General features: G+C 40.8%; 1 protein-coding gene across 1 annotated transcript; it reads left to right on the top strand.

Annotated features, from left to right (window-relative positions):
* The first annotated feature begins 7,795 nt into the window (after positions 1-7,795).
* Positions 7,796-11,564, top strand: LOC132863300 (histamine N-methyltransferase-like). Its single transcript, XM_060896032.1, has 7 exons — positions 7,796-7,953; positions 9,674-9,820; positions 9,920-9,972; positions 10,059-10,166; positions 10,666-10,796; positions 10,959-11,052; positions 11,140-11,564. The coding sequence occupies exons 1-7, from the start codon at positions 7,922-7,924 to the stop codon at positions 11,490-11,492; spliced, it is 918 nt and encodes a 305-aa protein (XP_060752015.1). The 5' UTR covers positions 7,796-7,921; the 3' UTR covers positions 11,493-11,564.
* Positions 11,565-13,386: the final 1,822 nt, after the last annotated feature.

Raw genomic sequence — 13,386 nt, 5'->3', positions numbered from 1 at the left:
ATGACTGCATAGACCCTCACAAAACAGACACACCGACACATCATACTGTTAACATGCTGCTTACAATCCAGCAAAGTGTTTACATGCTGTTTTGCACACTTTTTCTGCTGTTTTTGCACAAACTGTCCCAACATTTCAGCCGTTTTTGCACATATTGTACAATATCTCAGCCATTTCGCACATACTATACAATATTTCAGTCCGGTTCGAAGCTAGGAACAAGTCGTTTGTAACTTTAACAAGTGCAGTTTCTGTGTTATGATGGGGCCTGAAACCTGACTGAAACTCTTCAAAGATATGGTTCACCTGTAAGAAGGAGCTCAGTTGAAGAGACACAACCTTTTCTAGTACTTTAGACATAAACGGCAGATGTGAAATAGGTCTGTAATTTGATAGTTCATTAGGATCTAAATTAGGTTTCTTAATGAGGGGCCTAACAACTGCCGGCTTGAAAGATTTAGGGACGTATCCCCAAAAATAGCGAGGAATGAATAATATTAAGAAGCGGCTCACCAGCTTTATGTAACACTTCTTTTAGTTATTTAGTTGAAATGGGGTCTAGTGAACAAGTTGTTGGTTTAGCTGTAGTAATAAGTTTATCTAACTCTTCTTGTCCTGTACTTGTAAAGCGCTGTAGTTTTGAGTGTAGAGCTTTAGGTCAGACTGAGTCACAAGCTTCTCTCACATGTTGAACATTAACTATTTTGTTCCTGATGCTTTCAATTTTATCAGTGAAGAATCTTATCAGTGAAGAATCTGGTTCCCTTTCGAGGGAACTCGACGCTGCGTCAGGGCTGACGCTATGGGAACGCTTCTGTGAGGAAGTTGTGTCTGAAGCTCTGTGTGAAAAAACGCCAATTTAATGGCTCGGGAAGGACACGTAATGTAGTGATTACGCACCAGTATGTCCATATAAGGGCATCTACGTCACATTATTCTAGCTTCTTTGTCTTCAGGAAGCGCTCTATGTATGTGTGTCAATTGTTTGTCCTGTCTGTCAAGTGCAGGGAGAGAAAAAAATATATTTTAGGGAAAGCTAGGTGAGAAAAACAATAATATGTTGCAATCTAAGCATTTTAAGAGGTGTGCATCTGTGCCCCCGTGCCCTCCAAGGAGTTGACCCACTGTCTGTCGTGGCTTTCCCTCTCTCATCCGGCCCCTTTGGGCCTTGATGTCTTGGTATGGACGTAGCCAAGGCTCCGTCCGTACGCCTTCCCCCCGGTGGCTCTGCTCCCGCAAGTCTGGCTAGGAACTGGCCTCTCAGGGGCCAGTTCCCAGAGGCAGGCCTCTCATCTGAGGTGACCGAGACTCTACTGAATGCTAGGTATCCCTCCACTAGGAAGCTAGATGCTCTGAAGTGGAGGCTTTTTCACCTCTGTGGCTATGAACACTGTCAGGATCCAGTTCACTGCCTGGTCAGTACAGTGCTTCCATCTGATGGATAGTCCTGTCTGTGTAGGGTTAGAGTGAACGCTGGCGCGTCTTGGCTGCCGCTGCTCTCCCGGATAACAATAATTATTAACATCATATACACTGCGTAGACTACAATGAGGATCTATTGTCTATGGCTTGTACTTGCCTGGACTGTACTACCTCTTGTACAGTCCGCAGTACTGTTTCAATACTCTGCTGCTGAACTTTTGAGTTTCCGTCCGTGTTTGTATGATTCAACACCTCCTGCACTGCTTGCTCATCCGGACATCTTATATCTGCCAAGACGGAAATACATTCATCGTGGCTCTCGGCGGAACTTCTGGTATAATAAATCCAGTGAAATAAAGTCGCTATGGTCAGAAGTTCGACGCCCACAAAGGAACGCCGGTCGCCGCACCGGTCAGCGTGTGCTGGCAAACCCGGCTAACTCGGCTAACTGCAGACCAAGCAACAACAACACTGTGAGTTTCGGTCTTCTTAACATCCGCTCACTTACGAGTAAGGGGCATCTTGTGCAGGATCTCCTTGCAAATCGCAAGATTGATTTTCTCTTTTTAACCGAAACATGGCAGCAACAAAATGACTTTATTGCACTCAATGGCGCCATTCCGCCAGGGTTTGTTTACATCTCTCAACCACGTGACTCTGGTCGAGGAGGCGGTCTGGCGATAATCTACCGTGAGAAGTGGAGACTGATGTCTTTGAATGTTTCTGCTTCCCACTCATTTGAGGCTGCTGTTTGTCAGCTCTCTGGATCTACTCCAACTATTATCAGTACTGTATATCGACCACCAAAGTTCAACAAGGATTTTATCCCTGACTTTGCTGCTTTTTTGAATCAAATAACTACACTCTCACCAAATATAATTCTTGTGGGGGATTTCAATATTCACATGGATGATGTTCACAACAATCTTACTAAAGAATTTACATCTTGTCTGGATAGCTTCGGACTGCAGCAGCATGTGAATTTTCCCACGCATTCTAAAGGACATACTTTGGATTTAATCTGTTGTTCAGGTGTCTCTCCAGACAACCTTAATGCAGACTTTTTTCCATGTACTGATCATCTGTTACTGTCTTTTAATGTTAATCTTCCACTTTTCAAATCGAAATCTGTACGCACGATATCATTTCGAAAAATCAAGGACATTAATTTGGACAGCTTGTCTTTAAGCATTGCAAGTCTTCCTAAGGCTGACAGCTGTTCCACTCCAGATAACTTGGTCTCTCATTATAATGATAGTCTCCATAATTTGCTTAATATTTTTGCCCCACTTAAGACTAGGACTGTTTCATTTGCTGTTACTGCACCCTGGTTCACCTCTTTTCTCAGGCAATTAAAAGCAAAAGGACGACGGCTTGAGAGACTTTTTAGAAGAACTGGCCTTACTGTGCACAAGGAAATGTATTCAGAACATATGTCTTACTATAAAGAAACTATTGCCAAAGCTAAATCTACATACTATTCTGGCTTAATTGGTTCTAATGAAGGGAATTCAAGGGTTCTTTTTTCTTTATTGAAAAATTTTACAACACCCCCCGATTCACTTCCCTCTCATTTGTATTCATCTGATTTTTGCAATACTTTAGCTTCATTCTTTACTTCAAAAATTGAAGACATCATCATCAACTTATGGCCACTCCTGTTTCTACTCCATGTGTCTCAGTTTTACCTGTTCCTACACAACTGTTATCTGAGTTTATTCTACCCTCAATCCCTCAATTGATGACATCTTAAAACTTATTCATCAATCTAAATCTTCAACTTGTGTTCTTGATCCTATACCAACTGTCCTTGTTAAGGCTACTGCTTCCTCTCTGTCCCCTTTTATCATGGGTATTATTTATTCTTCCCTTACCACTGGAGTTGTTCCTTCTATTTTCAAAACAGCTGCTGTAACTCCAATTCTAAAGAAACCAGGATTGGATACCAACAACCTTAATAATTTTCGTCCTATTTCTAATCTTCCTTTTATTTCTAAAATTTTGGAAAAAGTTGTTGCTGCTCAACTTCATATTCATTTGTCTGGTAACAATCTATATGAACAATTTCAATCTGGTTTTCGCCCATTTCATAGCACTGAAACGGCTCTATTGAAAATTACAAATGATTTGCTTATAGCAGCTGATTCTGGCTTACTATCCATCCTCCTACTCCTTGATCTGAGTGCAGCTTTTGATACAATTTCCCACAATATTCTTTTAGACAGGCTTTCCACTATTGGCATCACCAACACACCTCTGAAATGGTTTCATTCATATCTCTCTGATCGCACACAGTTCGTTCAACTAAAATCATTCACCTCTTCGACAGTTTCCGTTACCTCTGGTGTACCCCAGGGCTCTGTCCTGGGCCCTTTGCTATTTATTACTTACCTTTTACCCCTTGGACATATTTTTCATAAGCATCAGGTCAAGTTTCATTGCTATGCCGATGACACCCAGCTCTACCTTTCCACAAAACCACATTCCAAACTCCCTCCATCTGCTCTTACTGATTGTCTCATTGACATAAAATCATGGTTTTCAGCAAATTTTCTTAAACTAAATAGTAATAAAACAGAATTTCTCATTATAGGCACAAAATCTGTGCTTAACAAATTCTCAAATTTTCTTATTTCCATTGCTGAATCTCTCATAGCTCCCTCATCTCAGGTTAAGAGTCTTGGTGTCATCTTTGATAGTACCCTTTCTTTCACCTCTCATGTAAATAATGTTACTCGGGCTGCATACTTTCACCTTCGAAATATCAATAGGCTTCGCTCCTTTCTCACGATCCAATCAACCACCACTCTTGTTCACAGTCTAGTAACCTCCCGGCTTGACTACTGTAATTCCCTTCTTATTGGGCTTCCTCACAAAACCCTTCATAAGCTGCAACTTGTTCAAAATTCTTCTGCCCGCATTATCACTCGTACTTCCTCTATCCATCATATTACACCTGTTCTGGAACAGCTTCATTGGCTTCCCATTATTTTTCGTATTAAGTATAAAATTCTTCTTCTAACATTTAAAGCTATCCACAATCTTGCACCTTCATATCTTCTTGATCTTCTTCATACTCCAAAACAAACTCGTACTCTTAGATCTTCTTCTTCCACTCATTTCATTGTTCCCTCTGTCCGTCTTGTAACTATGGGGAATAGAGCTTTCAGTTACTCTGCACCTCAGCTCTGGAACTCCATCTGAACTCCGTAATATTGTTTCTCTTTCATTATTCAAATCTCAGCTTAAAACTCATCTGTTCAGTTTAGCTTATTCTACACCATAATTTGTACTGCTGGTCTAATTTGTATCGCAATGTAGCTATTCGATTTTGATTGTCTTTGTTGTTTTTTGTACGGTGACCTTGAGTGTTCAGAAAGGCGCCTTTAAATAAAATGTATTATTATTATTATTATTATTAGTGCTGGAGTTCCTGCAGTCTTGCTTTTCTCGGGGCCTGTCCCCATCTACTTTATAGGTGTAAGTTGCCGCCATTGCTGCAAACCACAAACCTGTCCTCAGGGCCTCCTTGCGTAGGCACCCTCTGGTCTCTTGGTTTCTGCATGGTGTCAGGCGGCTAAGGCCTTCCTGCAGACCACGCCTTTCTTCCTGGGACCTCTCTGTGGTCCTGGAGGGGCTGCTGAAAGCCCCCTTTGAGCCCATGGAGTCAGCCTCTGAAAAGTTTCTGACCCTGAAGTTGGCTCTGCTCCTAGCCTTGGCCTCTCTCAAGAGAGTGGGGGATTTGCAGGCTTTGTCGATTGCCCTTGCCTGCCTAGAATTTTCCCCTGGCATGGCCAAGGCTATCCTGCACCCCGGGGCAGGATATGTCCCTAGGGTGCCCAGGATGGCTGACTGTCCAGTCATACTGCGGGCCTACTGTCCCCTGCCCCATGAGTCAGCGGAACAGGAGAGGCTGCATTTGCTTTGCCCACTGAGGGCCTTGAGGACTTATGTCCACCACTCTAGCTTGTGGAGTAACTCATTCTCCACTCAGTCATCATTTTCTACTGAATAAACCTTTTTTTAAGTGATATTTTGCATTTGTTTTGTGTTTTAATTGACTGTCTTGTTGAATGAACAAGAAACAGGATAAAGGCTCAAAAGATCTACTGACAACGATGGTAACGATCAGCGAAAAACAAAGGTTTGGACTGGATTATTCATATAATGAACTACAAACTACATCAAGGTTTCCTTCAATTCATCTACATATCGAATATCATCTTTATGTAATATTCTGATATTCTTTCTAAAATTACACAGTTAAACAATTCCAAATGTTAAATATATTCCACATGTTTCTTTTTCCACTAAACTGGTTTAAATGGAAAATGGAAACAAACAAGTTGTTTTTAAAAAGTCTATATTGTAGTTATTAGTCACCATCCTAAAGGGAATATTTAGTAACGGTTTTATCTATTCCTATTTGCATTGCTTTAAAGGCAAAGCAAATAATTTCTTTGAAATATTTGTCGTTTGGAGCTTATATCTCAGTAAGATTCAAATTTAAGTCTAATTATCAACAGAGTTTGAATAATACATACTGTTCAGTACCGCCCTATTAGGTAACCTCATCTGAACTTGTGATCACTGTGTTTCTTACTGTTGGAACCTTCAGCAATGCCATGATATCAACCATAAAACGAAAAGAAAAAAATAGCTTACAGTTAACAAAAAAAGGCCAATTAGAAATGTTTTAGTATAAAGACAAAACGAAAGGAAAAGATCGGTTATGTAAAACTTTTTTTATTTTTTACGGGTTTCTTCATTTATGATGTAACAGAATTGTAGAAGGTGAAACTGTTGGTGGGTACTTCTTATGAAGGCTGAGAAAGGCACATCTCCCTTCCCCCATCCTGACCATGTTCTACAGAGGGACCATTGAGAGCATCCTGAGCAGCTGCATCACTGTCTGGTTTTGGAACTGCACCATCTCTGATCACAAGACCCTGCAGCGGATAGTGAGGACAGCTGAGAAGATCATTGCAGTCTCTCTTCCCTCTATCATGGACACTTACACCACACGCTGCATCCACAAAGCTAACAGCATTGTGGATGACCCCACACACCCCTCACACTCCCCTCACACTCTTCACCCTCCAGCCGTCTGGAAAAAGGTACCGAAGCATTCGGGCCCTCACGACCAGACTGTGTAACAGTTTCCTCCCACAAGCCATCGGACTCCTTAATAACTGAACTGAACTGAACTGAGCACAACATACACATACACACACATCATCTGTATGGACTGCACAGACCTACACCACATACACACACTTCTAATATACATCTATCAACTTGTTTACATGCTGCTTACATTCATCAAACTGTTTACATGCTTACATTCATCAGACTGTTTACATGCTTACTGTTTACAAACTGTTTACATGCTGTTTTGCACACTTTTTTACTTTTTGCTCTTTGCACACACTGTCTAACATTTCAGTCATTGTGCACATTCATTCATTCATTTTCTACCACTTATCCGAACTATCTCGGGTCACGGGGAGCCTGTGCCTATCTCAGGCGTCATCGGGCATCAAGGCAGGATACACCCTGGACGGAGTTCCAACCCATCGCAGGGCACACACACACTCTCATTCACTCACGCAGTCACACACTACGGACAATTTTCCAGAGATGCCAATCAACCTACCATGCATGTCTTTGGACCGGGGGAGGAAACCGGAGTACCCGGAGGAAACCCCCGAGGCACTGGGAGAACATGCAAACTCCACACACACAAGGCGGAGGCGGGAATCGAACCCCCAACCCTGGAGGTGTGAGGCAAACGTGCTAACCACTAAGCCACCGTGCCCCCCCCATTGTGCACATACTGTACAATATTTCATTTGTTGCTGTTTTTTGCACAATCTTATACACTATATCAGGACCTGCTGCTAAGAAACTGTGTTCATTCTAGTATTACTGCATGCAATATTGTCTGAACTTACAGTATTTACATACAGTATTGACACTGGTCGGTCGGCACTGTTTTTTGTTTACTGTCTTTTGTGTACTGTCTTTTTTGTATTTTGTGTACTGTCTTGTAACCTTTTGTCTGCACTGTCTTGTCTGTCTTGTCCTGCACAGTCTTGTCTGTCTTGTTTGTATTGTCCTCCACTGTCTTGTCTGTCTTGCCTTGCACTGTTTGCACCAGGTTGCACAGTTGCACTTTATGTATCTAGGACTAACTTACTAAGTCCTAGCCCTGTCTTTGTTTTATGTAGCACCCTGATCCTGGAGAAACGTTGTCTCATTTCACTGAGTACTGCAACAGTTATATATGGTTGAAATGACAATAAAAGCTTCTTGACTCTTGACTTGACTTGAAAGGGCATCATGTTAATTTACAGTGATCCTGCTGTCTGATATTTTATTGAGTTAAAGGAGGAGCATCCAGTTCTGTAAATACTAGATATCTTGCCATGGGCGGAGCTACAGCTATAAAAAGATCAGCGTGATTCTGAGATGAAGCAGTGTTCCTGCACAACTGTACATGTCCACAGAACAACAATCTGAAGACAGCAAGTAAGTGTTTGTGTGTGTGTGTGTGTGTGTGTGTGTGTGTGTGTGTGTGTGTATGATGCAGTGTTGTAATGTAACAGAGTACAAATACTTTGTTACTGTACTTAAGTAGAAATGTCACGTATCTGTACTTTACTTTGCTATTTAAATTTATGTCAACTTTCACTTTTACTCCACTACATTTCCTAGATAAAATGTCTACTTTTACTCCGTTATATTTCCACTAAGCATCTTCGTTACTCGTTACTACAAAATAAAATCAGAAGAAATGTGGCGACTGCAATAAGGGAGGTTTGGTGAATCACTGCTCCTAGATTGCATTACACTCCGCAAGCTCTACGGAGAAGCACAGGGACGCGCAGCGTGCACACGCAGTCAGAGCTGGAGGCGTTTATCTATAACGTTAATCGGCGGAAAGCCGCAAAGACGGCAACCAAAAGCAGTGAAATGTCACTATTCTTATTACCAGAGTTGATAGCACAAACAAAATATTAATGCAAACAATCCATTCAATAGTAAATAAAAATAACATTTATTGATTTGGTATTTGTGAATATTTGTTTATTAATGACTGCATTAATTGGACACACTGTTTGTAGAGAATGCACACATACATGAAGGGATATGATTCGAGACTGGCATCATTACATCATGCATAACATTTTGGTGTCCACTTTTGCCATTAAATAATACCATAACTTTTGGCTTACTATGTAGTCATATAATATATAATATAAAACTCTTCTTGTTTTAAATTCTCACTGAGGGCTAAAACCCCTATAGATGAAATCCTCGGACCGCCCCTGCTCTTATGTCTACCGAAAATCACTGAAATTTTACTTTTTACTTTTACTTCAAATACTTAAGTACATTAAATATCAGAAAATGACTTTTGATACTTAAGTACAGTAAATATCAGATACCTTAAGACTTTTACTTGAGTAATATTCTAAAAGGTAACTTTCACTTCTACCAAAGTCTTTTTCTAGTACGATACTTGTACTTTTACTCAAGTATTGCTTTCTAGTACTTTATACAACACTGTTATGGTGTGTGTGTGTGTGTGTGTGTGTGCCAGTGGGTGTGTCAATGGGTGCTCATAATGGACTTAATTTCATCTGGGGTTTATTTCAACTGCAAGCAATTTTTGAATTAGTGTAATTCTTTAAAAAAATTCACATGCAGTCTGTGATAAAACCCCTTTTCAAGAGATTTCTAACATTCACACTACAGAAATAAAATGCATGATACATATTTAATGTAAAAACTAGAGTTAGAACTTTCAGATCATTTGACCTGCAAATTTCTTTGAACCGCCTGTGAGGAAATGCAAATTTTAGCAAAAGGCAGTTAAAATGATCCGTCACACAACGTTGTTATGTGAATGCACCAAATGTCTTTCTTACTTTCTTTTTCTTTCTTTTTTTTTTTTTTTAGATTATGAACCATTGCAGACAGTTGTAAGGAAATTTGGGGGGGAAAGAAAAAAAGTTTAAGGAAATATTGCACAATATTGTTTGCAAGTAAAATTCAAATGTACTAAGCAGTAAAAATGTAAACTGAAGAAGAAAAAAAGGTGCTTTTGTCACGGCGAACTTGTTTACGTGTGTATGTGTGTGTATATGTATGTATGTGTGTGTATGTGTGTGTATATATGCGTATGTGTGTGTATGTGTGTGAGCTGACAATCCGAGCTGACAGCTACAATGTTTCCGTATTCCAGGAAAAAAATAAAAACAATAAAGATGCAGAGCCTTCTGGACGACTATTCTAAATACCTTATGACCTTTGAGCTGCTGTTGGCGAATTCTGCCGAACACCAGTGCATGAAAGATTTCATCCATACGACTCTTACAGACATCCTGGCCAGGTATACACACACACACACACACACACACACACACACACAAAGCGACTCTATATCTCTAAACACACTCTATCATTCTCTCTCTCTGTCTGCCATATGCAGCATCGGATCAGGAGAATCCACTCTGAACGTGATGGGAGTAGGAACTGGATCAGGTAGGTTGACTCTTTCTCATGTGGTTGGAGCTCCATAAAGGGATCTGCATCATCTTTCTTAAATAAAAGCCGTCGTCTTTCTCCAGGTGAGATCGACCTGGAAATTCTCAAACTGCTGCACGAAATGCACCCGGATGCCAAAGTGGAGAACGAGGTGGTGGAGCCCAGCGACGTCATGATTAAGAAACATAAAGGTAAAGAATGAACAAGAATCCCAGAAAGATCAAGTATCTTAGCAGGTTAAAGTATCATCAGTCTAAGCAGAGTGAATATTTTAATTAACCAAATATAAGATTATTAAACCAATTTCTAGACATTTGCTCTAATTTCAAGCTTTTAAGCTTTCTTCTAAAATCGTATCAAGTTCAGAGTTCAAGAACTTCGCCTTTAAATGAGTGAATATTAAGCACACACACACACACACACACAGTGTGTTTTTTTACACTCCAGTGTGTATTTTAAATACTCAGAAATACCTCATTGAGACTAAAGACCCAGGATTTTTAGGACAAATTATGTAATTGTTATGAGCAAAGAATAGATTTTTCCTGCTTGTAACCAGCAGGTGGTGCTGTTTCTTTATTATTTTTGGTCTGAAGATTTCAAGTTGAAGATTTCACTGAATGTGAACCTGCTCTTGCTCTTTAGACTATAGAGTAGACTTAGGCTGGTGTGTGACATTATTTCTTCTAGCTTTATTATCCAAAACGCCCGGACTCGATTACGTGAACTTCACTTTTAATGAGATGACTGCGGTGGAGTTCGAGAAGGAATGGAAGACCAGGAACTCTGAGAAGAAGATGCACTTTATTAACATGATTCAGGTTTGTACCTGCACTTCTGGATATTCCTTTGGTTTGATGAAATATTTACGATATATAATAAATATATTTATATATATATCGACTGTGATATTAAGTATAAACACAGGAATGGCTTTCTGCTCTATTGAAGACTGAAGAGCCTGATTTACTGTTTTATTACAGATGCTGTACTATGTGGAGGATCCAGAGGCCACGCTTTCCTTCTACAGAAGTTTACTGCACATAGATGGCAAAGTCCTCCTCATCCTGCTGGCAGGTAAACAAACCCAGTTTACTTTAATCTGAGGCACAGGACAAGGAGTGAGTGAGTGAGAGCTTTGCTAACACACAGCGTCCCCTGCAGGTGAATGCGTATGGGCCAGGCTAAAAGAAGAAGTGTTTGAAGATCAGATGTACAAGCAGGGAACTGTGCAGAACTTGACAACCAGCCGAATCAAGAGCTTTCTGGATTCCAAAAAAATCCCTTACAAAAACTACAAACTCCAGTCCCTGTTGGACATCACTGAGTGTTTCATACCTGGAGATAAAAAAGGAGACAAGATACTGGATCTCCTGACCGAGGTGATCGAGTTCCGTAAGACCACTTCACCGGAGCAGAAGGAGAAAGTGTTGGAGTTTCTGAAACTAAACAGCCAAACTGTGAACGGCAGGATCCTGATCGACTGCAGCCCCGAGGCCTTGCTGATCGACGCGTAGTTGACAGAATCCAGTTGTTTTAAGCACTGCAAGTGACATGTTTGTGTTTGAAATAAAATGTCTGGTGCCATATTCCTGAATCATATTTTTTTAAATCGTTTATAATATCTGTTTGTCTGCTTCACTCAATTCTTCAATTCAATTCAAATTTATTTCTATATCGCTTTTTACAATTGTCGTTGTCTCAAAGCAGCTTTACAGAACATAAACATAGAAGAAATGGTTAATATAACGAATAATATAAAGATTAATAGAATACAAAATTCAAGATTAATATTAGATATATTTAGTTCACAATGTGTATGTATTTATCCCCAATATGCAAGTGTGAGGTGACTCAGGTGACTGTGGGGAGGAAAAACTCCCTTAGATGGTAAAGGAAGAAACCTTTACAGCAGAGGTATTCAACTAAAATTTAAAGAGGTCCAGTAAGAGAAAATTTCTTGAAGCAAAGGTCCGGAAGATCATAATGTCTCACTAGTTAGTGATATATATATTTAAGTAGCCTAGTAGTTGTTTCAACATCTGCAAGCAATCAATACCTGACTGTCAAATCAAATAAATTCAGTACAATTCAAAAACCTTTTGACAATATTTATTGTCACGTAACATAGAACTGAACAACCAGTTTTCAGTTACATTTCAAAGTAAGAGAAAATAAATAAAATGTGAAAATTTAGTTTGGATTATGTTCATTGTAGAGAAAGCTGCCTCTCAGTTGTATGTAGAGCCAAACATGGTCAGGATGTATAGGGCTACTTCCCTCAGACCTGGGAAAGCTGTCTCAGGGACGCTGTCTTCAGATTTGAGTGGATATGTTTGTTCAAAACCTTTAAGTTTTGTCTCATAATGGTGTTTCACATTGTCACTTTTAATATGCGACACACTGGTTTAGTGTGAAGTGTGAACAGAAATCAGTCTCCGTCTCACTCGTCTGTTTCTCTCCCTTTCTCCGTCTCACTCGTCTGTTTCTCTCCCTTTCTCCGTCTCACTCGTCTGTTTCTCTCCCTTTCTCCGTCTCACTCGTCTGTTTCTCGCCCTTTCTCCGTCTCACTCGTCTGTTTCTCGCCCTTTCTCCGTCTCACTCGTCTGTTTCTCTCCCTTTCTCCGTCTCACTCGTCTGTTTCTCGCCCTTTCTCCGTCTCACTCGCCTGTTTCTCTCCCTTTCTCCGTCTCACTCGTCTGTTTCTCTCCCTTTCTCCGTCTCACTCGTCTGTTTCTCTCCCTTTCTCCGTCTCACTCGTCTGTTTCTCGCCCTTTCTCCGTCTCACTCGTCTGTTTCTCTCCCCTTCTCCGTCTCACTCGTCTGTTTCTCTCCCTTTCTCCGTCTCACTCGTCTGTTTCTCGCCCTTTCTCCGTCTCACTCGTCTGTTTCTCTCCCTTTCTCCGTCTCACTCGTCTGTTTCTCTCCCTTTCTCCGTCTCACTCGTCTGTTTCTCTCCCTTTCTCCGTCTCACTCGTCTGTTTCTCTCCCTTTCTCCGTCTCACTCGTCTGTTTCTCTCCCTTTCTCCGTCTCACTCGTCTGTTTCTCGCCCTTTCTCCGTCTCACTCGTCTGTTTCTCTCCCTTTCTCCGTCTCACTCGTCTGTTTCTCTCCCTTTCTCCGTCTCACTCGTCTGTTTCTCTCCCTTTCTCCGTCTCACTCGTCTGTTTCTCTCCCTTTCTCCGTCTCACTCGTCTGTTTCTCTCCCTTTCTCCGTTTCACTCGTCTGTTTCTCTCCCTTTGTTTTCTACATGTATCGCTATCTTTCTTTCACGTGTAACTTTACTCTAATTCTCCCTCATCTGTCTTGCAGTGTTTACTTCAGGAATACACAGACCTGATTGGTCTGTGCGTTTCCACTACCTTTACCGTAAAGACTGCAAAAGCTGCGTCGTTAAAAATAGAAGCGCT

The sequence above is a fragment of the Tachysurus vachellii genome, chromosome 20 (genome assembly GCF_030014155.1).
Source record: "Tachysurus vachellii isolate PV-2020 chromosome 20, HZAU_Pvac_v1, whole genome shotgun sequence".
In the NCBI taxonomy this organism is placed as follows: Eukaryota; Metazoa; Chordata; class Actinopteri; order Siluriformes; family Bagridae; genus Tachysurus; species Tachysurus vachellii.
This window is presented reverse-complemented; position numbering and strand designations above follow the sequence as displayed.

What these genes read in the sequence shown, in the direction of transcription:
- LOC132863300 (XM_060896032.1), top strand. Translation starts at nt 7,922, where the DNA reads ATGTCCACAGAACAACAATCTGAAGACAGCAA. An exon ending in CATGATTAAGAAACATAAAG is followed by an intron (nt 10,167 to 10,665) that starts GTAAAGAATGAA and finishes TATTTCTTCTAG; the next exon opens with CTTTATTATCCAAAACGCCC. An exon ending in CCTCCTCATCCTGCTGGCAG is followed by an intron (nt 11,053 to 11,139) that starts GTAAACAAACCC and finishes CGTCCCCTGCAG; the next exon opens with GTGAATGCGTATGGGCCAGG.